We start from the raw sequence: 25,412 nt of genomic DNA, 5'->3' as shown, positions 1-25,412 counted from the left end.
TTATTAAGTTGTATAAGTTGTCTGTAGATGTTGGAGATTAAACCTTTATCAGTGATAACATTTGCAAATATGTTCTCCCATACAGAGGGCTTTCTTGTTGTTTTGTTGATGGTTTAAAAAAGATTGTAAAATCTTTGCTGTAAAAAAGATTTTTATTTTGATGTAATCCCATTTGTTTATTTTCTCTTTAGCTTCCATTGCCCTAGGGGAAGTATTAGTGAAGAAGTTCTTTTGGCATATGTCTGAGATTTTGCTGCCTGTGGATGCCTCTAGTATTTTTATGGTTTCCTGTCTTATGTTTAAATCCTGTATCCATTTTGAGTTTATTTTTGTGTATGGTGTAAGTTGGTGATCCAGTTTCATTCTTTTGCATATATCTGCCCAATTTTCCCAACACCGTTTATTGAAGAGACTGTCTTGACTCCATTGTATGTTCCTGCCTCCTTTGTCAAATATTAACTGAGCATAGTGATTTGGGTTGATATCTGGGTTCTCAATTCTATTCCATTGATCTATATGTCTGTTCTTGTGCCAGTACCAGGCTGTTTTGAGAACAGTGGCTTTGTAATACAGTTTGAAGACTGGTATTGAGATCCCTCCTACTTTACTCTTCTTTCTCAGGATTGCTGTGGCTATTCAGGGTCTTTTGTTGTTCCAAATGAACTTTTGGAGAGTTCTTTCTAGGTCAGTGAAATATGCCGTTGGTATTTTAATTGGGAGTGCATTTAACCTATAGATTGCTTTGGGAAGTATGGACATTTTGATGATGTTAATTCTACCAATCCATGAACATGGTATGTTCTTCCATCTGTTTACATCTTCCTCTATCTCTTTTTTTCAGTGTCGTGTAGTTTTCCGTGTGTAGGTCTTTTACCTCCTTAGGTAAGTTTATTCCAAGGTATCTTAATTTTTTTTTTTTTTTTTTTTGTGCGATGGTAAATGGGATTGCCTTTTTAGTCTCTGTTTCTGCAAGTACACTATTGGTTTATAGAAATGCCATAGATTTCTTGGCGTTAATTTTGTATCCTGCTACATTGCCAAATTCATTTATTAAGTCAATTAGTTTTTTTAATGGAGTCTTTTGGGTTTTCTATGTACAATATCATGTCATCTGCAAATAAGGATAACTTTACATCTTCTTTTTCAATTTGGATGCCTTTTATTTCCTCTTCTTGTCTAATTGCAATGGCTAGTACTTCCAGTACTATGTCAAACAGGAGTGGTGACAGTGGGCAACCCTGTCTTGTTCCTGTTCTTAGAGGGAATGGTTTTAGTTTTTGCCCATTGAGTATGACGTTGGCTGTGGGTTTATCATATATAGCTTTTATTATGTTGAGGTATGATCCTTGTACTCCCACCTTGCTGAGAGTTTTTATCAGGAAAGGGTGCTGGATTTTATCAAATGCTTTTTCTGCATCAATTGATATGACTATATGATTTTTGTCTTTCAATTTGTTTATGTGATGTATCACATTTATTGATTTGCGGATATTGTACCATCCTTGCATTCCCGGAATAAATCCTACTTGGTCGTGGTGTATGATCTTTGTGATGCTCTGCTGGAGCCGATTTGCTAGAATTTTGTTGTGGATTTTGGCATCTATGTTCATAAGGGATATTGGCCTGTAATTATCTTTCATTGAGTTGTCTTTATCTGGTTTTGGTATTAGGGTGATTCTGGCTTCATAGAAGGAGCTTGGAAGTGTTCCTTCCTCTTGGATTTTTTGGAATAGTCTGAGGGGGATATGTTTTAGTTCTTCCTTGAATGTTTGGTAAAACTCTCCTGTGAAGCCATCTGGCCCTGGGCTTTTGTTTGCTGGAAGCTTTTTGATGACTGTTTCAATTTCTTCCCAAGTTACTGTTCTATTGAGATTTATAGATTCTTCCTGATTGAGTTTTGGAAGGTTATATTTTTCTAGGAATATGTCCATTTCCTCCAGGTTGTTCAGTTTGTTGGAATAGAGTTGTTCGTAGTATTTTGTAACAATCCTTTGTATTTTGGCGGGGTCTGTTATTATTTCACCTCTTTTGTTTCTGATTTTGTTTATTTGGGTCCTCTCTCTTTGTTTCTTGGTTAGCCTGGCTAGAGGTTAATCTATCTTGTTTATCCTTTCAAAGAACCAGCTCTTGGTTTTGTTGATCTTATGTATTGTTTCTTTGGTCTCTATGTCGTTTATCTCTGCTCTAATTTTTTTATTTCCTTCCTTCTGCTTACACTTGGCTTTTCTTGTTGCTCTTTTTCTAACTCTTTGAGTTGTAGAGTTAGATCATTCGTTACCATTTTTTCTAGTTTTTTGCAATAGACTTGTAGGGATATGAACTTCCCTCTCAAAACTGCTTTTGCTGTGTCCCATAGATTTTGGATTGTTGTGTTTTCATTGTCATTTGTTTCCAGGATGTTTTTAATTTCTTCCTTGATTTCTCTGGTAACCCAGTCCTTGTTTAATAGCATGCTGTTTAGTCTCCATGTGTTTGATTTCTTTGGATTATTTTTATTGTAGTTAATTTCCAGTTTTATGCCATTATGATCTGAGAAGATGCTTGATATGATTTCTATATTCTTGAATTTGAAGAGACTTTGCCTATGTCCCAAAATGTGGTCTATCTTTGAGAATGTCCCATGTGCACTTGAGAAGAATGTATATTCTGTGGCTTTGAGGTGGAATGTTCTGAAGATGTCAATTAATTCCATCTGGTCTAGTGAGTCATTTAAGCTTGATATTTCTATGCTGATTTTTTGTTTAGATGATTTGTCGAAGGATGACAGTGCAGTATTAAAATCTCCTACTATGATTGTATTGCTATTAATCTCTCCCTTAATGTCCTCTAGCAGATTTTTATTTTTTTTATTTTTTTATTTATTTTTTATTTTTTATTTTTTATGTATTTGGATGCTCCTGTATTGGGTGCATATATATTTATCAGGGTTATTTCTTCTTGTTGGATTGCTCCCTTTAGTATTATGAAGTGGCCTTCATTATCTCTTGTTATGCCCTTCACTCTGAGGTCTAATTTGTCAGATATAAGTATTTCTACCCCAGCTTTTTTTTTTTTTTTCATTTCCATTTGCCTGGAAAACCTTTTTCCATCCCTTCACCGTCAGTCTGTGTGCATCTTTTCTTCTGAGGTGGGTTTCTTGTAGACAACAGATGTATGGGTCTTGTTTTCTTATCCAGGAAATCTAAAGCAGGAAAGGGTTAAGATAAACAGGATAGCAAAAAGGGGAAGATTAGAAAGAGAGTGATGGTGTAAAGGTCATGTTGAGATAGGGTTAAATAATGTTAAAGGAGAAATGAAATAAAATGAAGAACACTAATTCCAATGTAAAATAAAGAGAAAATAAAATGGCACTTAAAAAAATTAAAATAGCAGTAGTAAAAATGCTTATTGAACCTAAAAATGTAATAATTAAAAAGTTAAAATCTAGTGAGGAGAAAAGGAAAAAAAAAATTGTTTCTTAAGTAAAAGATGCAAAAAATTAAAATTAAAATAAATAAATAAAAAAAATAAATTTAGCAAAAAAAGTGTGCAGTTGTGAAGGCCATTCACTTCTGTTATTCTATTTGACATGCCCATTTCTCAGTCCAGACCGTATTGCATTTCCCTGCGTTCTGCTGCACCTCAGTGGTAATTCCTTAGTTTCTTGGTTGATAAAATAAAACTAATAATAAACACAGTCAGTTTGTACTCCAGACCCTAGGTGGCAGTGTATGTGGATTGATGTCCTGTCTTTTTGGCTGCTCTCGCCTTCTTTTTCTGTGGCGCTCAATACCGGGTTTTTTGTTTTTGTTTGTTTGTTTTTTATTTATTTATTTATTTTTTTGCCTCGGAGCTGAATCCTGGATGATTTCTCCCCACTCTGCTTCTCAGTTTCCAGAAAAGCAGATTCCCCCTGCTGTCTCTTAGGGCCAGCCAATCTGCGTGATCTCTCCTTTGTAATCAGAAGCAAAGGGTTGCAGGGGAACCACCCTAGGTGCGTGATGGGCGCGTCTGCGCGCACTTACAAACAGACTGCTTTCCAACTCCTATGTTCTCCCTCCATGTCGGATCAGAATGGATTGCTCCCCAGAGAACCCCACTAGTATCAACCTTGGGGACCCCCATCCACTCTCTCGAATCACACCAGACCCAACAGTGGGGGGCTTCTGTGGACGCAGATTTCCGGGGTCCCAGCGCGCGCTTTTTTGGCTGCCGCAGCTGCTGCTTTCACTTTCGCTGTTGGGACGCAGACACCCCGCGTTATCCCCAGCAAAATCCAACCTTTCTGTGGAATCCGAGTGTCCGCGCCAGTCGGGGCCCCACAGTTGTGGTCTTTTCAGGTCTCAGGTAAGATCCCCCGTTGCAGCACTGATATGGTTGTGGGAGGCAGCCCGTACAAGTGTTTACCTGGCCGCCATCTTCGAGGAACCCTCAGGAAGCAGTTCCAATTTGTATAGTTTGCTGTCAAAACAGTGTATGGGTACTTTCAAACATGATTTTGTTGACTTTATGTCAATGAATCCACAGGTGGACCAACTTTAGTTATGTTTCCATGTGCCCTGGGATAAACTTTGCAGGTTGCCTCCATCTCTCACTGTTCATGTATAAATTTTATTTTTTAATGATGAGGGGATAATCATATGGTTCTTACTTGAAAGTTATCAGTGACCATCTTACTGGCTTCCACCTGAATACGTAGAGATGTGTTACAGATCAGTGCTTCTCAAGCTTAAATGTGTGTTTGGGGTCACCTAGTGATCTTGTTAAGCTGCAGATTCTGACTCAGTAACTCTGGGCCAGAACAGAGTTAAAAGTATTACAGCTGACTAAGTGGCAAAGAGGGGATTTAAATTCAGGTCTGTTGAATCTAAAGGCTATCTCTTTTCCACAATGCTGAAATACAGAACTACAGTGCTGAATAATAAATGAGAGATTGTATTTAAGCCAAATTATTTAAGGAAGCTATTATCTGCAATGCTAAAACTTAGAAGTCTTGTTTCCCCAGAGAATAAAGAAAAAGTAGCTGGGGAAAAATAACATCATATTTTTTGAGGAAAAGACAATGATTGCATATAAGCCTAACCAGTGGTCATGGACAACAGGGAGATGGGGCATACATAGGGAGGGGTTTGGGATGGGAATGGGGGGATGAGGACAATTATATAACATAATCAATAAAGAAATAAAAATGAAAAAAAGACAATGATGACCTTACAGGAAAGAGATGAAATATGCAAAATAGAGTAAAAAATTATGAAAGACAGATGATAAATATTTACATTCCTAAAGAGAATAGTGAGAGTCACAATTTGCCACATTTCCAAAATAAGGACCCCATACATTCATACAAGGTCTCTGACCGTCCAAACATCTCCCAGGTGACAATCTAGGATGACACGACAAGAGAAGATAGTTCCGTGACAATGGAGCCCCCACTCCATTTCTGCAGCATTTTGGAAACCAGCCAGCTCTGCCAGCAGCCATGCAGCCTGCTGAGACAGGCTGTGAGCATGAACTTGTGAGCATGAACAGCTTATAAAATACAAAATGGAAGTTTTCTCTCTATGGTCAGTCCTTACATTTTCAATCAGTCCTCAAATGAGTCTGCCCTGTAAGGGCTAGAGAATTTTCCTTTTGATTCAACATTAAAGGCAGTTTTAACACTCTGCAGAAAGTGTACTCCTTGTATGTCCTCCATGAGACAATAAAACCCACTGTGTTAGATCAGGCTGAGGTGCTTTCTGCAGTATTTTATCTCTGCCCTTGGTGCTGAGTGAGGATTTTGAGAATACGGTGTCCTCTTTATCATTAACTGCAGAAGTTCAGAAGTGCCACAAAAACATCTCTAACTTCCATGATATCCTACTATCCTTCATTATTTAACATACTTACAGCCTTTCTGAACCAGAATCTGCCAGATTTGGTTTTACCTAGCACTTAGAGTTAGAGGTTCTTTTATTAGTCCTGATCTATTTTCAAAGAGCTTTCTTTGTATTTATTTTTTGTTGTGTTTTGTTCATGTATAACCTCCTTGATTAGCATCTAAATTATTATACTGCTTTATAATTATGGTTTAGGTGGTTTCTCTCTCATAGGATTGTGAATTCTTGAAAGGCTAACACTTGTCCTAGATTTTGTCTCATTGGAGCCTAGCATTTTGTCAAGCAAATAGTAGGCATTCAAGAAAAAACAGGATGAAAACATGAATAAACTCTAGTGCAGACATCTGATCATCACAGCCCAGTGAGTCCTCACTTAATGTCATCAATAGGTTCTGTGACTATAAACACAATGACATATAACAAAAGCAATTTTACCATAATTTATTCAAACAAGGGTTAGGTTTCTACGGAATCTCATCAACATTATAAGGAAATGACATTGAACGAATCCATGTTATTTGAGGACCTGCTGTATTGTTTATTCGGAAGAATCTAAATAAGAGTTTTTAGATAGAAGTTCCTTTATCTTTTTTCAGCTCCTTTAATTTTGATATACATAAATTTAGGAAACAATCAATTGAGGGCTCACTTATATTATTCCAACACTTTCCAGTTCTTTGCCTTTGAAATCAATAGACATTTACTGACTGTCCCCTGTGAGCTACAACTGTAAACAAGCTGCAGGACCAGCTCCCAAGAGTATACCCTCTTGTGAGGAAGCTCGTCATCCAGCCCGTGCCTTTTGTATACTTTGAAATAAAAAAACCCCAGAATATAACATATATGACATGTCACATACTTGATCAAACTGGGGATCTTCTCCACGTTGTAGGGATTTTGTCAATGGCTTTTCCTAGAAAGAAGAATATGTATGAGAAAATTAGAGGCTCTTAAATATTACAGTGAAATGTCATTATTACAATTTTTCTCATCTATTTCTCCCTTTATGGGATGAAGAGGTGACAGTTTTCAAATGAGTAAGAACATCCCTTACTTAACTCGTAGTATGTGATCTTTATTCTCATATACCCTCTTTTTAACCAAAACATTAGATATTTAATGCTATTATACTGCATTTTTCCATGGAAATCACATTATAAAAAACATGTAATTCGTTTTAGTACCTATCTTGGAACTTGAGAGATAATAAAATGTTGAAAGTGATACACTAGTCCAAGATCCCAGATTTAGAAATAAAACAAGGTTTAATTATTAGACTAATATTAAGGAATAACCTACAAATCACATCTTTACTAGTAAAATCAGTAAATTTGGGGGAAGTTACTTGACTTGCACCACATCTAAATCTCTGAAGAAATAATCTGGATAGTGACAAAGGTTTCCAAAAATATTTTTTCCTAATCATCACACCTTTGTTTACATTAGAAAGCTTTACATCACCTTCTAGCATTTTATAACTATTTATTCTTACCTGTTAGTTTTTATTTTATTTTGTTTTGTATGGAAGTTAATACTTATACAAATCTGGTTAGCATTAGAAACCATGCAAAAGTTAATTAAAAACCATCAAAAAATAATGCTGCACTTTAGCCAATGTAGCTGACTTAGGAAGACTCCAGTTACATTTTGTCAATCAGATAGATCCTCTCCTTGACTCATTTCTCTAACCTTCTCCTTTACTGGAAAAAAGAAAAAGAAAAGAAAAAAAAGCTACATACCTAAGGTGAATGCAAGCCCCACCTCACCCCAAATGCAAGTGCCACATCCACTAAACTAGAAGCTCCAGAAATGCAAGGCCTTCTTTTTGTTTCTCCTAGCACTTGAAGTTACAGACAGAGCATTGCTTGGTAATGGTCAAATATTTGTCACATTAATCTAAGTCTAGGCCAATGACACCCAGTTTCTTTAAATATGAGATCCTTTCATTTGGTGTGTGTGTTTCATTGTAAGTTAAAAAACAAAACAAAACATTTTTAAGTGTAAAAGTCATTGGCATTAGGTACCTTCACAGTTTTTCAATCATCACTATCATCTATTTTATAATGATCGATATTTAAAAATTTCAAAGAATTTCCAACCACAAAACATACACTCACACCTCCAAACCTAGGTACACAATAACAATTTCATTTATGTATCCATTATATTTAAAACTATGCACAATGACAGAGCTAGTGCTATGACTTCAATTATACTTTTATATATGTATTTATTTATTTTTAAATAAATAAATACATATATAAAGATATGTTTCTATTGATTTTAGAAAGAGAGAGAGAGAATGAAAGAGGGGGAGGAAAAGAGAGAGAGTGAGAGATTGTCACCTGCATGTGCTCAAGTGGGGATCAAAACCACAACCTAGGTATGTGCTTTGACTAGGAATCAAACCCACAATCTTTTGGTATATAGGGATGATGCTTCAACCAACTGAGCCACCTGGACAAGGCAATGATACTTTTAAGTGGCTTTGTCTTATGATAGCAACAACACTCATTTTATCTACATTAGGAAACTGGTAATACATCTACATGAGAGACCACAGTTTACTCAGCCCAGAAACAGTGCCTGACATACATGTGGACCTGTAAACCCTTGCATAAACTCAGAAGTCCATACCTTGGGAATTGGTGGTTCTTCATCCACTACCACCTGAAAGGCAAAATCCTTCCATAGTGGAGGAAGGCAGGTGACTATGTCCTACAACACCCTGAAACTTACCATGCCTAAAAGTTATTTTTTCTCCACTACTAATAGGATGCGAGTGATGATAAATGTGATGTTTTGTGCTTATACATATTTGAATACATATGAAGGATGCAACATATTGCACGTTTCTTTAGCAGGCAAAGTTGATATGGTAAGTCATACCATATACAAAAGTCAAATTCATTAACCAAAACTGGGTTCAGTGCCTCAATAAAATAATACAGCACTATGCTAAGTTTTCCTTAATTACTTTTACACAAATATGCTGTATTTAAAAAAAAATATTTTTATTGATTTCAGAGAGGAAGGGAGAAGAAGAGAGAGATAGAAACATCAATGATGAGAGAGAATCATTGACTGGCTGCCTCCTGCACACCCCCTACTGAGGATCTAGCCTGCAGCCCCAGCATGTGCCTCTGACTGGAATTGAACCCAAACCCTTCAGTCCACAGGATGACGTTCTATCCACTGAGCAAAACTAGTTAGGATGAAGGTATACTATCTTAATGATATGAAGACTTAGTTTAAATATCACTTCCCAGATTAAGCTCTTCCCATTTTCCCTGGCAGAGTTGCTGATTAGTTTCACATGGCAATTTGATTGCATCTAATCTTGTCAGCATTTCCATGGAGTTGTAATTTGTCCATCTCCCACATTCCTAGTATACAGTTGGAACTCATTATCAGGGGTTGTTAAGTGACTGCACATATCCAAGTGCTATGGTGAAGACAGCTTTGGCCACTGAGAATCAAGTTTACAATTTGCCATTCCCAAGATTACCTTTGCATCAACATAGATTTTTAGCAGTGTCAGTAGGTTTAAGAGTAGATATGGAGAAGAGCCTACCTTCTAAAAGGCTAAAAACAAGAAAAAGAAAGAAGGAGTAAAGGAGGGAAGAAAAGAGAAAGAAGGAGCGGGGAGAGAAGGGAGGCAAGCCTGCTCAGCTCAGAAGAGAGCCATTTGAACACAGGGCAGAGTATAGTAAGGCTTGTGCCTCCTTGAGAAAAAACAATTGCAGAGGTGAGATTCTCCTTGAGGTTCTTTGTAGGGAGACCAGCTGCATGGAATCAAAGATCTGCACATTCCAGGCATCCTGGTTCTCAGAGAGCACTGAATAAGTAATACAGTGAAATTCACCCAGAATAAACAATGGGTATTGAAAGAACAAGTGGAAATGGAGGATCACTGAAGAGGCTCAAAATAAAGGTCCCATTTGTCCAAAAAGAACACTGTATTTTGTATGCTTTTAAAATTTGTCTTGGTTTTATATCTTGGTACAATTGTATTTATTTATTGAAGGTTTATTAATTGTGTTGAATGATAGTTTAAAAAAATAATTCTGACAGACATAAATTTAGGGTGATGGGTCCCTGAAAATGCTTAGTGGTCCAAAGCTAGAAGACCTTGGCCTGTGACCTTGTCTTGCCCAAAAGCTCCAGCTCAGTAGGTGACAGGGAACAAAAGAAATGGCAAAGCATAAACATGGAAACACTGGGCATTGAACATCAATGGCTGCTAACAGCTTCCTAAAGAGAAAATGAGATATTCAGTCTCATCTGATGGAAGCAAATGCTATGAAATAGTCTTGATAAACAAAACAAACAAAAAAATCAAGCCTGAATCTGACCAAGCCTTTAGAAATAATTTCTAACTTTTAGGAAATATAGGAGTTAGAAGGAGCTAGAGGAATATGTTACACTACCATAGGAATGCAATCAGTAAAATCCAGCCCAAAGGAAAATGAAAGACATTTATTCAATAAAGGAGTTGCAAGGGGGAGATAAGAGAAATTGGGGGAGGTTCTATTGATTTTTTTAAAAGGCTATTGTAATGTGTGGCTCTTATCTGAATACTGATTCAAACTATCTGCTTTTAAAAAGTATGATGCTTATGAGACCATTGGCAATTTGAACACTAATAGATATTTGATGATGTTAAAGATTATTGTTAATTTTTTAGGTGTGGCAATGGTGTTGCAGTTTTGTTTTAAAAAGAAACATTATCTTTTAGAGATACATGCTGAAATACTAAAATAATAGAGTAACTAGTATTTCAAATACTATTGGGGGGAGGTGCAAGGAATGTGTGACAAACTGTCCATGAGCTGACAATTGCTGAAGATGATCATAGGGTTCATTATGCTGTCTTTCTACTTTATTTTTTATTTATTTTTCTTTATTGATTAAAGTATTACGTATGTATCCTTATCCCGCTAGTGTCCCCCCAGCCCCCCTCCCCCCGCTCATGCTCTCTGGTGTCTGTGTCCATTGGTTAGGCTTATATGTGTGCAGGAAAGTCCTTTAGTTGATCTCTCCCCTTTCCCCCATCTTCCCCTACATTCCCTCTGAGGTTTAAACATCTGATCAATGTTTCTCTGTCTCTGGATCTATTTTTGTTCGTCAGTTTATGTTCATTATATTCCACAAATGAGTGAGATCATGTGATATTTATCTTTCTCTTACTGACTTATTTCCCTTACTATAATGCTCTCCAGATCCATCCATGCTATTGCAAATGGTAGGAGTTGCTTCCTTTTTACAGCAGCATAGTATTTCATTGTGTATATGTACCACCTTTATTTATTTAAAATATATTTTATTGATTATTTTTACAGAGAGGAAGGGAGAGGGAAAGAGGGTTAGAAACATCAATGAGAGAGAAACATTGATCAGCTGCCTCCTGCACACACCCTACTGGGTATGTGCCCGCAACCAAGGTACATGCCCTTGACTGGAATCGAACCTGGGACCCTTGAGTCTACAGGCCAACACTCTATCCACTGAGCCAAACCGGTTAGAGCTGTACCACCTTTTTTTTTTTTTTTAAATCCATTCATCTGCTGATGCGCACTTAGGATGTTTCCAAATCTTAGCTATTGTAAATTGTGCTGTTATGAACATAGGGGTGCATATGATTAACGTTTCTAGTTTCTTGGGATATGTTCCTAGAAGTAAGATCACTGGGTCAAATGACAGTTCCATTTTTAGTAGGAAACTCCATACTCTTCTTCACAGAGGCTACACAAGTCTGTATTCCCACCAGCAGTGCAAGAAGGTTCATTTTTCTCTGCATCCTCGCCAGCACTTGTCATTTGTTGATTTGTTGATGATAGCTATTCTGACAGGTGTAAGATGGTACCTCATTATCATTTTGATTCGCATCTTTGGAATGATTAGTGACTTTGAGAATGTTTTCATATGTTTCTTGACCTTCCTTATGTCCTCTTTTGAAACTAAAACCATTTCACCTAAGAACAGGAACAAGACAGGGATGCCCTCTTTCACCACTCCTGTTTGACATATAATTTAAAGTACTAGCCATAGCAATTAGACAAGAAGAAGAAATAAAAGGTACCCAAATTGGAAAAGAAGACATAAAACTGTCATTATTCACAGATGACATGATACTATAATAGAATACCTAAAGAGTCCATAAAAATTATTAGATTTAATAAATGAATTAGGCAATGTAGCAGGATACAAAATTAACACCAAGAAATCTATGGCATTTTTATACACCAATAGTGAACTTACAGATAGAGAGATTTAAAAAAAATCCTATTTACCATTGCACCAAAAAAATTAAGATACCTAGGCATAAACTTAACTAAGGAGGTAAAAGACCTGTATTCAGAAAACTTATAGGACACTGAAAAAAGAGATAGAAGAAGACATAAATAGATGGAAGAACATACTGTGTTCATGGATTGGTAGAATCAACATTATTAAAATGTCCACACTACCCAAAGCAATCTATAGATTCAATGCACTCCCCATTAAAATACCAACGGCATATTTCACAGACCTAGAACAAACTCTCCAAAAATTCATCTGGAATAAAAAATGACCCGAAGTAGCTGCAGCAATCCTGAGGAAGAAGAACAAAGTAAGAGTGATCTCAACACCAAATAGTAAGCTGTATTACAAAGCCACTATTCTCAAAACAGCCTGGTACTGGCACAAGAACAGACATATGGAATAGAACAAAGAGCCCAGAAATTGACCCAAACCACTATGATCAATTAATGTTAGACAAAGTTGGCAAGAGCATACAATGGAGTCAAGGCAAGTCTTTTCAAAATGGTGTTGGGAATATTGGACAGACACCTGCAAAAAAAATGAAACTAGACCACCAACTTACAACACACACAAAAATCAACTAAAAATGGATAAAGGACTTAAACATAAGATGGGAAACTATAAAAATATTAGAGGAATCCACAGGCAGCAAAATCTCAGACATATGCCAAAAGAACTTCTTCACTGATACTGCTCTTAGGGCAATGAAAACTAAAGAGAAAATAAACAAATGGACTACATCAAAATAAAAAGTTTCTGCACAGCAAAAGAAACCATCAACATAACAACAAGAAAGCCCACTGCATGGGAGAACATATTTGCAATGTTACCTTAGATAAGGGCCTAATCACCAACATTTACAGGGAACTCATACAACTTAATCAAAGGAAGATAAACAACCAAAAAAAATGGGCAATGAAGCTAAATAGATACTTTCTGTCTTTCTACTTTAGATGTTTGAACAACTCCATTAAAAAACTAACAACAAAAACTAAAAACATAAAAATATGATACATCACTTCTGTCATCATTGTTTAACAACAATTTTTATGTTTCCTTTTAAAGATGGTATAAGCTATTGTACTTCTTAAAACTTATTTCAACAGAACTTATCCAACTTTCACATTTGCTTAATGGCATCACAGAGGGACCCACTCTGTAGTTCTTCCTTTTTATAGGTAGGATTTGGGAGGCAAATATCTTGCCTGCTGTGAGAGGAGTGGGATCAAGAGCACAGCTGTTCTGACCCATCTCAGTGGGACTTTCTCCTGTCATGAAGAGTGGTATAGGAACATCCAGTATTTCCACAGGAGAAGAGAGTGGTCCTTATTTGTGGTCCTTATTTGTGCTTTTCACACCTGGGGAAGTTTCAACTTCCTCAATCCTCCCTTAAGAAAATACAAACTCTAAAAGCTCTTTGGATCTCTATCTACCTAAATTATCAAGGAAAGCCATTTACATCTACCTAAATTTTCAAACAATTTCAGTGTACAATAACTACATTTCCATTTTATAGTCTTCCCACACTGGGCCCCTCTATAATCTGTAAGAGATGTCATTCATGATAGAACATGGGCAGCTAGACAAGCCTAGAAAGAGCCTCTGTATCAAAGGAGTTTTATTTGTGGATACAAGGGGCTCATTCAATAAATCACTTTCCACTTTGTATTCCATGAATGCAGGACTTAATTAAAATAAAAAAAGTTCCAAACTATTATTGCCCTAAAAAATATTTCAATAAACACATAACCCAGCAATGCCATGAGAATTAATGTGAAATTATTCAACTTGTTAAATATATCATCAATCTTTCTTAAGGTGCTATTTTTTGTGTCTTTTAATTAATATAACAGATGGATCTAGTAGTTCAGCACATGGTCTGAAATCTGAGAAGTTTGAGGTAGTATTCTAGGCCCCTTGTTTATAACACATGGACCTTATTTATCTCTTTAAACTTTAGTCATCTTTTGGGTAAAATAGGGGTAAATTTTACCAATTTACCTCATAGAACTAAAATATAAATGGCATGGTCCTTATGGTTATTAAAATTCCTAATATTGTTATTTTTGGGATTAAATAAAATTAAAATGTATGTCACATTTCCTAATGCTCAGGAGGTGAAACTGAGCTCCACATGTTTTCCTGGAGGAGTATGTACGCCATTAACATTAATTAAAGCTTTAATTTTAGCTTCCATGATGCATCCAAATGTAACTAGGAAGCTACATTATAGAAAGTAGGGAAAATTATAAATATTAATTGTCCTTTCAGATTAATTGCCCAATGTTATTACTGTGACTTTAATTCTTAATATATAATTTAGAGGAAACCTTTTAATTTAATGGTGGGATAAGGTAAAAACAAACAAGTTTTAAAAAAACACAAAACAACTTCCACACAATGACAGTGTTTTTTTTTATAAAAACACGATAGACCAAATGCATGAAATTCGCCCACTGAGACCCCTGCTCACTGTGGAAGCCACCTCTGTCTTGTCCCCCTCCGGCTGCAGAGTCTGCCTCTGCCTTGGCACGCCGCTGCTGCTTAGTCCAGAAGGACATCAGTCTAATTAGCATATTATACTTTTATTATTATAGATATTTATTCATAACTGACTCAGGGTTTTGATAACACTAGTAGCAATATTTTACAATACAGATATCTGGCCTTCAAATTAATAATGAATTTTCAGAATTGAACTACTACAATTGGAATCTCTCTTCACCAGGACATGAGGAAGATAAGGAGTGAGCTATTTCATCCCAGTGGTCCCCTGGTGACAGACAGTGCTCTTCAGAGCAAAGAGCTGGGCCAGACCTGCAACACCACGAGAGCCTTTCCTCCACACTACTAGTACATAGCACATGCATCTTAGTTAGCCTGAACCTGAGGAAGACCTGTTCTAGGTATCTCCATGTCTGGCACAGATCTTTCTCTCCGGGTCTCATTTATGCCACCTTGGACTCAATTTTGGAAACTAATATAAGAAGAGAGCCAGAGGTCTCACAGTTCTGAACATGGAACATGTATTCACAAAAGACTCCCCTGACATGAGAGGCAATCAGGGTCTCAGGGTTTGAGTCTCACAGTTCTGAACAAGGAACATGTATTCCCAAAAGACTCCCCTGACATGAGAGGCAATCAGGGTCCCAGGGTTTCCTTCCTTGAAAATATACTCTGGTAATTTTGATGATTTGCATGGATCACTGAACTTTTGATGGAAAACAGAGCCCCCCTGATGCCTGCCTGTTTACCCACAGTAGTAAAAATGGACACCACCCTGATATCCTGACCAGCTTTCTCACAAGAACTAATGAGCACTCTTAAGATCCTTGGAGACCTGTGAAAGAAGAATGCTTATAGATATTGACAGAACTGTGGGTTGTTGTTTTTTTGTGTTTTTTTTTGTTTGTTTATTCAATTATCAAAATGAATGTCCTTAAACATAACCATATATGCTGGTTTTCATCCAAAATCTTGGGGAAAGAATTCCCATTATCAACAGAATTATACAGACAGTACCTCAAATCAGCTAAAGGCATTAGCAAGTAAGATGCTGTGTAGTACCTGAAGACATGATACAAGAAGGTAGACTAAAATCTGGAAGACTATTTTGACACTTTTTAAAAAGCTAAAAACCCTTCAGAGACTGTCCTATTTGCAATTGGCTTTGCACATTTCACTGAAACTCATTGCTTTTCCAAATCTAACAGTCCCAAGTACAAATACAGTATTTAAACAATAGAGAGGAAACTTCAATTAAATTTGACTACAGTAATGCATCTTAATTGGACAAAAGAGTAGCTCCCTTGATTGGTCTACACTTCCTGTCCTCCCGCCCTCCCTCGCTCCTTTCTTTCTTTTTTCCCCTCCCTCCCTCCCTCCCTCCCTCCCTCCCTCCCTCCCTCCCTTCCTCCTTCCTTCCTTCCTTCTTCCCTCCCTCCCTCCCTCCCTCCTTCTCTCCCTCTCTCCTTCTCTCTCTCTCTCTCTCTCTCTCTCTCTCTCTCTCTCTCTCACCACCTGCAATCTGACTTCTTTGTCACCACTAAAAATAATCTCCCTAGAGGCTCAGTGACTTTGCAAATGACAAATCTGATGGCCATTTGTCCGTACATTTCTTTTGGGACATTTCAACTTCCACGAGACACTAATTATTATTCCCTTCTAGTTTCTCCCTTCTACCTCCTTTTTTTTTTTTTTTTTTTTTATAATATATTTTATTGATTTTTTACAGAGAGAAGGAAAGAGGGTTAGTGAGCCAGAAATGTCTTTGAGAGAGAAACATTGACCAGCTGCCTCCTGCACACCCCCTACCGGGGATATGCCCGCAACCAATGTACATGCCCTTGACCAGAATAGAACCCGGGACCTTTCTGGGACCTTTCTGTCCACAGACCGATGTTCTACCACTGAGCCAAACCGGTTTCGGCCCCTTCTACCTCTTTAGACATCTCTTCTCTGGGTCCTTCACAGGCTTGTCTTTCTCAAATATTTCTATTCCCCAGGGCTATCTTTGGAGACTTGAAATCAATCATGTTCTGATTTATCTTTTAGCACTACCAATACCCACCCCCCTCTCTCTCTCTCACACACACACACACACACACACACAAGCATATTCCATACACACTTACCCTCCTCAGACCCAATCAAACCACCTCTCATAAAAAAAAATTAAAAAAAATCCTACTTGTCCCTCAAGGTTCATTTATTCCACCACACTTTCCCGATCATCTTTACAAGAAGTGACAGCCCAATTTTCACTCTTCAATAGCTTTTTGGTATTTTCTAGTTATTATATACCTACTCATTGTCAATCTACTTATTCATCAATATATCTTTTCCAAGTAGACTTAAGCTTTGACTTTGGAATCAATAAGGCAAGGCATTAACTCCAACTATACCACCTTTGGTAAGTTTTATGAAATCTCTCAGTTTTATCATCTCTGACTAAAAATTAAGAAGGCTTTGAGTGTAGTGGTTAAGAGCAAGAATCCTAGCATAGATAGTCCACATTGAATGCCAGCTCCACCACTTACTATGACTTTTGTCAAGTTGTATTTATATCTCCATTTTCTTGTGGAGTAGTAAGTGTACCTATCACACACTGTGAAGATTAGGTAAGTTAATATTATTCAAGTATTAAGAACAGTGCCTGGCAGTCAGTAAGCACCTAAAATGTTCTATTATTACCTACCGTCTAGGATTAATGTGAAGATTATTGTCCCCCAAAAAATGATAGCTAAGCAAAAATGGAAGTTATTCTTACAAAAGTTGTCTTACTCCTCTTTCTATAATGCTTAGTCTCAAATACAATCACTTATGCTTGGAAGTCGGAAAATAAGGTCCTTTCTTCCTCCTTGCCTCCCTTCCTTCCTTTCTCCTTCCTTCTATAAGCTACTATTAAAAATACCTTATAAAATATATGTTATTTCAATTATTAGCATGACTTGTGGAAATCAAGACTTGTGCTATTTAAAATTGTACTAAAAAACTTTGTTGACCTAAAATTCCATCAAAATATGATTAAATGCACACTATACTGAGTGAAAGACTAGACACAAAAGGGAACGTATTGCTTTGATTTCCAAACACATTGATTTCCATACCGTCTTGCTCAAGATTTTTTGGGATTCCCAGTGAGCAGCATAACTCATAGTGAATTTCTCAAAAGCAAAAACTTCCATCCTTGTGCTCAGGATGGTCAGCACCTAAAACCCAGAGGAAGGAGGATGCTGCCATTCCTCAATTGGAATTTGGCCAGCACACATGGATAAGCATTTTCATTTCTGCTGAAGTCCTACAGCCTATATGTATCTTGAATTTTGTTTTCTACAGGAGATGAAAGAAACAATTTCATAGGCAGCATTGGCCTATGGATATCAATAAATGCTATTATTATAATACATGTCCAAATTCATGCAGCCAAACAGAATTCCATTAAAACTTAAATGATCCAAATGAAACTAAGAAAAAAGATTTGGTTTTATGGCAAATAAAAGGGGAATTCCAGGAGATAAATGATAGAAAAATAAACATGATTCTGATCTGTCTTTTAAAGGCACTGTTCTGGAATCAGACAGTGAAGGTTGCACATTTTTTTGAATATATATTAAATTGCATATTCAATATGTATTATACACTTTAATAGTGTTAAATTTATGGTATGGGAATGTATCTCAATAAAAATAGCAACACACACACACACATACATACACACACACTAAATAAATAAATTTGAAAATTATAGTGCCTAGCCTTTTTGTTGTCCTTGATTTCTGGGTATGGCTATTGAATCATCTTGGAAAAGCCTTCTAGAAAATTCCAGCCCCACCTGTTCTCAATGTAGATGGTTACAACTTATGAATCAAGTAGAAATCCCCAAAAGGAAATACTATAAAATATAATACTGTGTTTTGAAAAATTAGCTTGGTTGGAGGGTACTAGATAATGTTAATCATCAATCAAAAATACCCAAATAGACATGCCTTAAGAGTTGTTAGCACAACCTGAAAAAATCAAGACTTATGCTAATTAAAATTACCACAATACCGTATAATAAGACTGCTGCTTCCTAAATTGTTTTAGTGACTTTCATGGATGTAAAAATGTAAAATGCTATGTGGAGACAGCAATATTACATTACAGTAAGCATGCGAATGGACTATGTCAAAATATTGCTTACTTTTACTGGCATTTTATGTCACTTTAAAATGTGGTGATATATTTTCAAATGATCTTTTATTGGTGCTAAAAATGATATCTCTATAAATAGTAAAAAGAAGCATATAACCAGAAAGAACTAGACTAAAAATAACTTGAGGAATAACCTCTCCCTTGTCTTATATTTTCAAAAGAAAGAAACTTTGATAATCTCTAAAGTTGCTGGATATAAAAATGATGGTCTACCCATGGATAAACTGAATTGGATACTATTAAGTTGAAATAGAAATCCCTTTGATATTTAAAATTTATTTCAGGATACTTTTCACATGATTTATTTGCTAAAAGGTTCAAATGTTAAATAATGGTGCATTAAATTTAATTTCACAGCTGAAAAAGTCCCATTTAACACTACAAAAGAAATGCTTTTCATATATATGATTCTAAGAATATTCATAATAAGGAATACATGTTTCAGATTGAACAGCATATAGAAAAAGTGAGTTTCTGATCTCTTTGGGAAGCTGCTTCATTCAGCAGTTAAGTGACACCTTTCGACAATTATCTCTGATTTTAGCTATAACTACTATATTTTGTTTCTGGGTTAGAATGAGTTTTCAGATTTCCAGTGAGTGTCTGTAAGATTAAATAAGGGGTACAAGGCTGAGCTGCTCTGCCAAGAAACAGCTACTTTAAAAATTATTTATGCATTATTTGGAACCTAAGTCTATACCTTATTGAGTGTAATATAAATATTTCTTATCTGACCAGAGCTTTTTCTTAGTCTTCTTTTGGGACAGCCTTATTTTGATTCTATCACTACACTTGAGCATTGCTATCAATGTTCAAGCAATGTCTATAATAAACCCTCCATTTTCATGTCACCTCTCATTATAAAAAAGTGTTTTTACTTCTTTTTAGCAAATATATATATATATTCATTCCATGGTGATGGCCAAAGAGAAGAGGAAAAGAGGGAGTGGGAGTGGGGGCTGGGTGGAGGTTGGCAAAGGGGGAGATTGAGGACACCTATAATAGCGTCAACAATAAAAATAAAATAAGAATAACCTGTAAAAAGTGTTTTTAAATCCAGAACTTTAGGAGAAGGTGAGCTCCGCTCTCTCACCCAGTCATCGGCTCTGCTGAAGGTCAAGAAGTTAGGCTTATTTTCTTTTTTTTAAAGTTATGCCTATCTTTGCCTTCTTCCAGGTTTCAAAGTAGAGAATAAATTACTTGCTTTCTAAGTCTTTGCTAAGTTAGAATTTCTTCTTCTGCTGCTGCTGGCATTTTATGCTAATAGAATATAGATCCACATGAAACCCCTGGCTCAATAGCTGATTTAGCTTCCTCAACAAGTACAGGATCAAAACATGGATTCATTAAGATACACAAGGGAAGTAAGATAGGTTGTAGCCAAATCAAGGCATAAAAAGATGTGAAGCCAAAGTGACAGTGTTGTATTTAGGCACAAATTATAAAACAAGATCAGAAGAGGAAGAATTAGTGACAATCCCCTCTTCTTCCTTTTATTCATTTTGGGGACACTTCACATTGCCATGGAAACTGCTGCTTGGTCATAAGCCTCACAGTGCAAAGAACTACTTTGGCCTTATCTGTATGAGAAGCAAACCAAGAACTCCCCAGAAGACTTTAGCAGGATAATGGGCTGAAATAACTCAAAATTTCAGATGCTATAAACACCTATAAATGTTGAATGGAATATAGGATATTTTAAAATGCAGAAATGAGTAAACAAGAAAGGAAGAGGAAAATGAAAAACGGGAAGGTATGAGATGATGTAGTGGCTGCAGAGGGGGAGGGTTATTGGTCTCAGTATCCTGGAGGTTTTTCTGTTTCCACTGGGAACAGAAACAAAGCTGTGGGTTTTGAGAAGTGGGGCATCAGAAATAAGACACCTACATAAACGTCTTGTTCTAAACAATGAAAAAATGGACAAGGGAAAAATGTAGGAAGATAAAAAGATATTCCAATGGTCCCTGCCTGAGTTCTAGGTAAAAGCAATAAAAAATCATCTCCAAGCATTTGAAAACACAGTCTCAAGTCTTACATGAGTTGTAGTCCCATTAATATTACATTCTGGGAACCGAAATCTCCAAGCCAAGTAATTAATAATATTTGGTCCCATACAGGAATAAATTCTAAGGCTAATCTAAAAGAGGACACAAACAATTATGTTTAAGGTGATTAAAGACATAAAAGAGAAACTGTAAACTTAATTAAGGAACAAAATACATCTGAAAAACCCTCCTAGCTCTGGCCAGTATTGCTAAGTGGTTAGAGTGTTGGCATGCACACCAAAGGGTTGCAGGTTTGATTCCTGGCCAAGGGAACATACCTGGGCTGCAGGTTCAATCCCAAGCCCCAGTCAGGGGCATGTGAGGTTGTGAGGGAGGCAACCAATTGGTGTGTCTGTCTCTCTCTCTCTCTCTCTCTCTCTCTCTCTCTCTCTCTCTCTCTCTCTCATTCTGACTCTTTCTCCCCCTCCTTCTCTTCCATTGTCTCGAAAAAATAAAAAAATAATAAAAAAAAAACATCTTCAGGTGAGAATTAACAATAAAAACAGCAACAAAAAATAACCCACCTAAATAGACTTTAAAAGAAAACCAGTCAGGACTTGAATTGAAAAGTATATTTACCAAAATTATAATTCTCAACTGGCAGATTAAACTACATACTAGACATAGTCCAAGAGAGTAGTAAACTCACCAGAGAAAATCACTCAGAATGCAGTGGTGAGAGACAAATAAGTAAATGTATAGTAACAGAAGGATTAAAAAAATATGCCATGTAGCATGAGAAGGGCTGATCTAATAGGTATATCAGAAAAAGAGAAGTGGAGAAGTGGAAGAATGGCAATACTTAAATACTTAATAGCTAAGAATTTTCCATAATTCATGAAAGATATAAAACCTCAGTTCAAGAAGCATCAGAATCTCAAACAAGAAAATAAAAATAAGTCCACATCCAAATAAACTCAGGACATTGTATACACAAAGAAAAAATAATCAAACGTAAAAGCAAGCAGGATAAAAAGTTAAAAACATCTGCAAACAAATCATAAATCAACCACAGGCTTTAACAGCAGTAATATAGTCAATACAGTGAAACATATTGTCAAAAGCCTTGAGGAAAAATAAATTTCAAACTAAAATTCTATTCCCAGCTGAACTATCACTGAAAATTGAGGGAGAAATAAAGCATGTTTAGATAAACATAATTTAATGATTTACAATCCAAATGATTCTTAACTAAAAAAATGACAAAAATATACTTTGAGAAAAAGAAAATTTAAAACAAAGAGAAAATGTAGGAGACCAGAAGGAAAAGCATCAATTATATTATTTTCTGTAGATTACCCAATTTAGCTTATTTAAAACACTTTGCTTGGGATAGGTGAAATAGTGTTAAACTGGGTGAGAGCAAATGCTACAAATGATCCCATGAAGCAACAAAATTAGAATAAAATTATTGACTAAACCAGTGATTTCCAACCTTTTTCATTTCATGACGCACATAAAATACTTACTAAATTTCTTTAGCACACTAAAAAATATAAATTTTTTTCCAATCTGACACAAAAAATAGGTATAATTTTGATTCATTCACACCAGATGGCTATTGTTGTATTGGCTGTTGTCATTATTTTACTAAGGGAAAAGAAGTCAGTGCCCATGACTAAATAGTCAGGCATTGCATGTTTTAAAAATTATTGTAGCATACTGGTTGAAAAATCACTGGATTAATCCATAAAAATTAATGAATCTGACAGCATCTTTTGGACACAAAGAACAATTCTGCTGAAATAGTGTAAGATGTTTCCAAAGAATACAATATAAAATTTGATCTTGGTAGACTATTTTTGTTTTCTTATTTTTTTTTCATTAAAGTTAGCTATTTGGATATTCATAAATATAACTTTAATTTAATATTGTGTATAATTTATTCCACATAATATAACTGATGTAGAATTGTGAAGGATTCAGTCTTTTAAAAATAAAACAAGCTCTGGCCGTTGTGGCTCAGTTGGTTGGGCATTGTCCTATTCACCAAAGGTTTACTGGTTGAATTCCTGTTTGGGCACATTTCTAAGTTGCAGGCTCCATCTCCGGTAAGAGGCAGCCAATGAATGCTTCTCTCTTCATCTCCCTCTCCCTTCTTCTCTCTCTAAAAATCATTAAAAGTATTTGGCCAAAACCGGTTTGGCTCAATGGATAGAGAGTCGGCCCATGGAATGAAAGGTCCCGGGTTCGATTCCGGTCAGGGGCATGTACCTTGGTAGCAGGCACAGCCCCAGTGGGGGTGTGTGCAGGAGGCAGCTGATAGATGTTTCTCTCTCATCGAGGTTTCTAACTCTCTATTCCTCTCTCTTCCTCTCTGTGAAAAATCAATAAAATATATTAAATAAATAAATAAATAAATAAAAATCATTAAAAGTATTTGAAATAATAAAAATAAAAGGAAATAAAAATACAAATTCCTGAGTATTCCCATAAATAATAAACCTATACTTTCAATTTGTTGAAAATTACCCTTGCCACTCTCATATAAATTTATGTTATGTTAAAGATATAGAATACAAATTAGCAATTTGATATAAACCCATGTAAATCTACAATCTTAAAAAATTCCATGTGTTTTTAAGTAAAGCTAATTCAGCAAGAGAAATAGTTGAGGACATATAGTGAAATTTACTTTAAATGTACTCTAGTACATAAAAAGTAAAAGCTCTTGCTATCATGACAGATCAAAATGCCAAATGTCCATTTACATTTTTAGGATCAGGTAAATAATCCCAGAATATACTTACATTTACTGTTCCATAAGTAAACAAATATAAGGACACACATTTCTAAGCATTTTCAACAAACAAGAAATGTAATAAGAAATGTTACATCTCTGCCAAAAATATGAGGGAACAAATCATCTTTTTATATAAAGCAATAATACTAAAAATTAATTTCAATACATTTCTTTAGCTAGAAACATAACGTTCATCTACTTGGCCATTAGTATCCAGTAGAATCTCTCATCTGATAAGAGATTGGCTGGATAGAGCACACTTTTACGTTTCAATTTTTCTTATTTGGAGACATTTAAGTTGTCTCACAGAAAGGAACAAAAACATCAACTTCTAATTTAAAAAATGCTGTGGCAAATGTTGTTTTTCAGACATAATATTTACTCCATGAAGAAAAATGCAAACAAATTCCAAGCTGAGTAAAGATAAAAACCCAAACTATTTGACCTAATAAATTCTTTAATAACAGTGTTTAAGCTATTATTTTGGAAACAGGGATGACTCAAAAGGTACCAGAACCTAACTTTTTAATCATCTCTTTTAACATTGGTACAACTTCTCAGTCCCTCAGGAAAATTCTCATGATCACAACTTCAGAAAGCCCTGACCAGCCATTTTGGCATTTTCCAGTGCTAAGGAGTGTGATATGCCTTGCCACTGTATCCTCCTCAAACTCTCCAACGACACTAGAGCCGAGGCAGCTTCCACTGTCCATGAAGGTAGGAGTCTGGGCTGCCTCAGCATCTTTCAAGGAGCTCAGAGGGTTCCAAATACAGCAGTGTTTTGGGTAATGGAAATTTGAATACATGCTTTATAGCAGGCTGGTATAGAAGAGCCTGCGTTGATTTGTATTAAGAAGTTAAAGCACAACCAATGTGGCTCAGGGGTTGAGTGTCGAAAGGAGGTCACAGTTCAGTTCCCGAGCACATGTCTGAGGTTGTGGGCTTGATCCCCAGCAGGGGGCATGCATAAAACAGCTGATCAATGATTCTCTGTCATCACTGATGTTTCTCTCTCCTTTCCTCTCTGAAATCAATAATTTTTTAAAAAGAAGTTAAATAAGATATCCTTAAACAAAGATGACCATGCAGACTGTTAATAAAGTATAGAATGGTTCAGAGATTGGCTGTGAGGTCACCCAGCTTAAATTCAAATTAACACTTATGACCTTGCACAATTATTTTACCCTCTCTGTTCTAACTTTTTCCATCTGTAAACAGGAATAGGAATACCACCTAAGACCATTGTGAAAATTAAAAGAGATAGTATGTTCAGCACAGTGCCTGGCACATAGTAACTACTTCAGAATTATTAGCTATTATTAACTAGAGGTCCAGTTATTATCTAGGGGGAGGGGGAGGGCAGGTGTCCCTCAGCCCAGCCTGCACCCTCTCTAATCTGGAACCCTTCGAGGGATCTCTGACTGACCATTTATTTTGATGTCCCACTGGGATTGGGCTTAAATGGACAGTCGGACATCCCTCTAACAATCCAGGACTGCTGGCTCCCAACTGCTCGCCTGCCTGCCTCCTGATTGCCTCTAACCGCTTCTGCCTGCCAGCCTGATCATCCCCTAACTTCTCCCTGCCAGCCTGATTGGTGCCTAATTGCTCCCCTACCAGCCTGTTTGCCCTTAACTGCCATCCCCTGAAGGCCTGGTCCTCCCAAACTGCTCTCCATTGCAGGCCTGGGTCCCCGCATCTGCCCTTCCCTGCATGCCCAATCACCCCCAACTTCCCTACTCTGCTGGCCTGGTCCCTCCC

General features: G+C 36.4%; 1 protein-coding gene across 11 annotated transcripts in view; it reads right to left on the bottom strand.

Moving 5' to 3' along the window:
* The window catches only part of FRY (FRY microtubule binding protein), a 459,465-nt gene that overhangs the window by 224,157 nt on the left and 209,896 nt on the right, over nucleotides 1–25,412 (bottom strand). For all 11 annotated transcript variants that reach the window (XM_036454766.2, XM_045588489.1, XM_045588490.1 and 8 more), the window contains one exon: nucleotides 6,721–6,774. In XM_036454766.2, coding sequence (XP_036310659.1) covers nucleotides 6,721–6,774 — 54 coding nt within the window. The remainder of the gene's footprint in view (nucleotides 1–6,720; nucleotides 6,775–25,412) is intronic.

Source organism: Pipistrellus kuhlii, unplaced genomic scaffold (assembly GCF_014108245.1).
Source record: "Pipistrellus kuhlii isolate mPipKuh1 unplaced genomic scaffold, mPipKuh1.p scaffold_m20_p_3, whole genome shotgun sequence".
Taxonomy (NCBI): Eukaryota; Metazoa; Chordata; class Mammalia; order Chiroptera; family Vespertilionidae; genus Pipistrellus; species Pipistrellus kuhlii.
The sequence above is the reverse complement of the archived record's forward strand: the minus strand, read 5'-3'. Positions and strand labels throughout refer to the sequence as shown.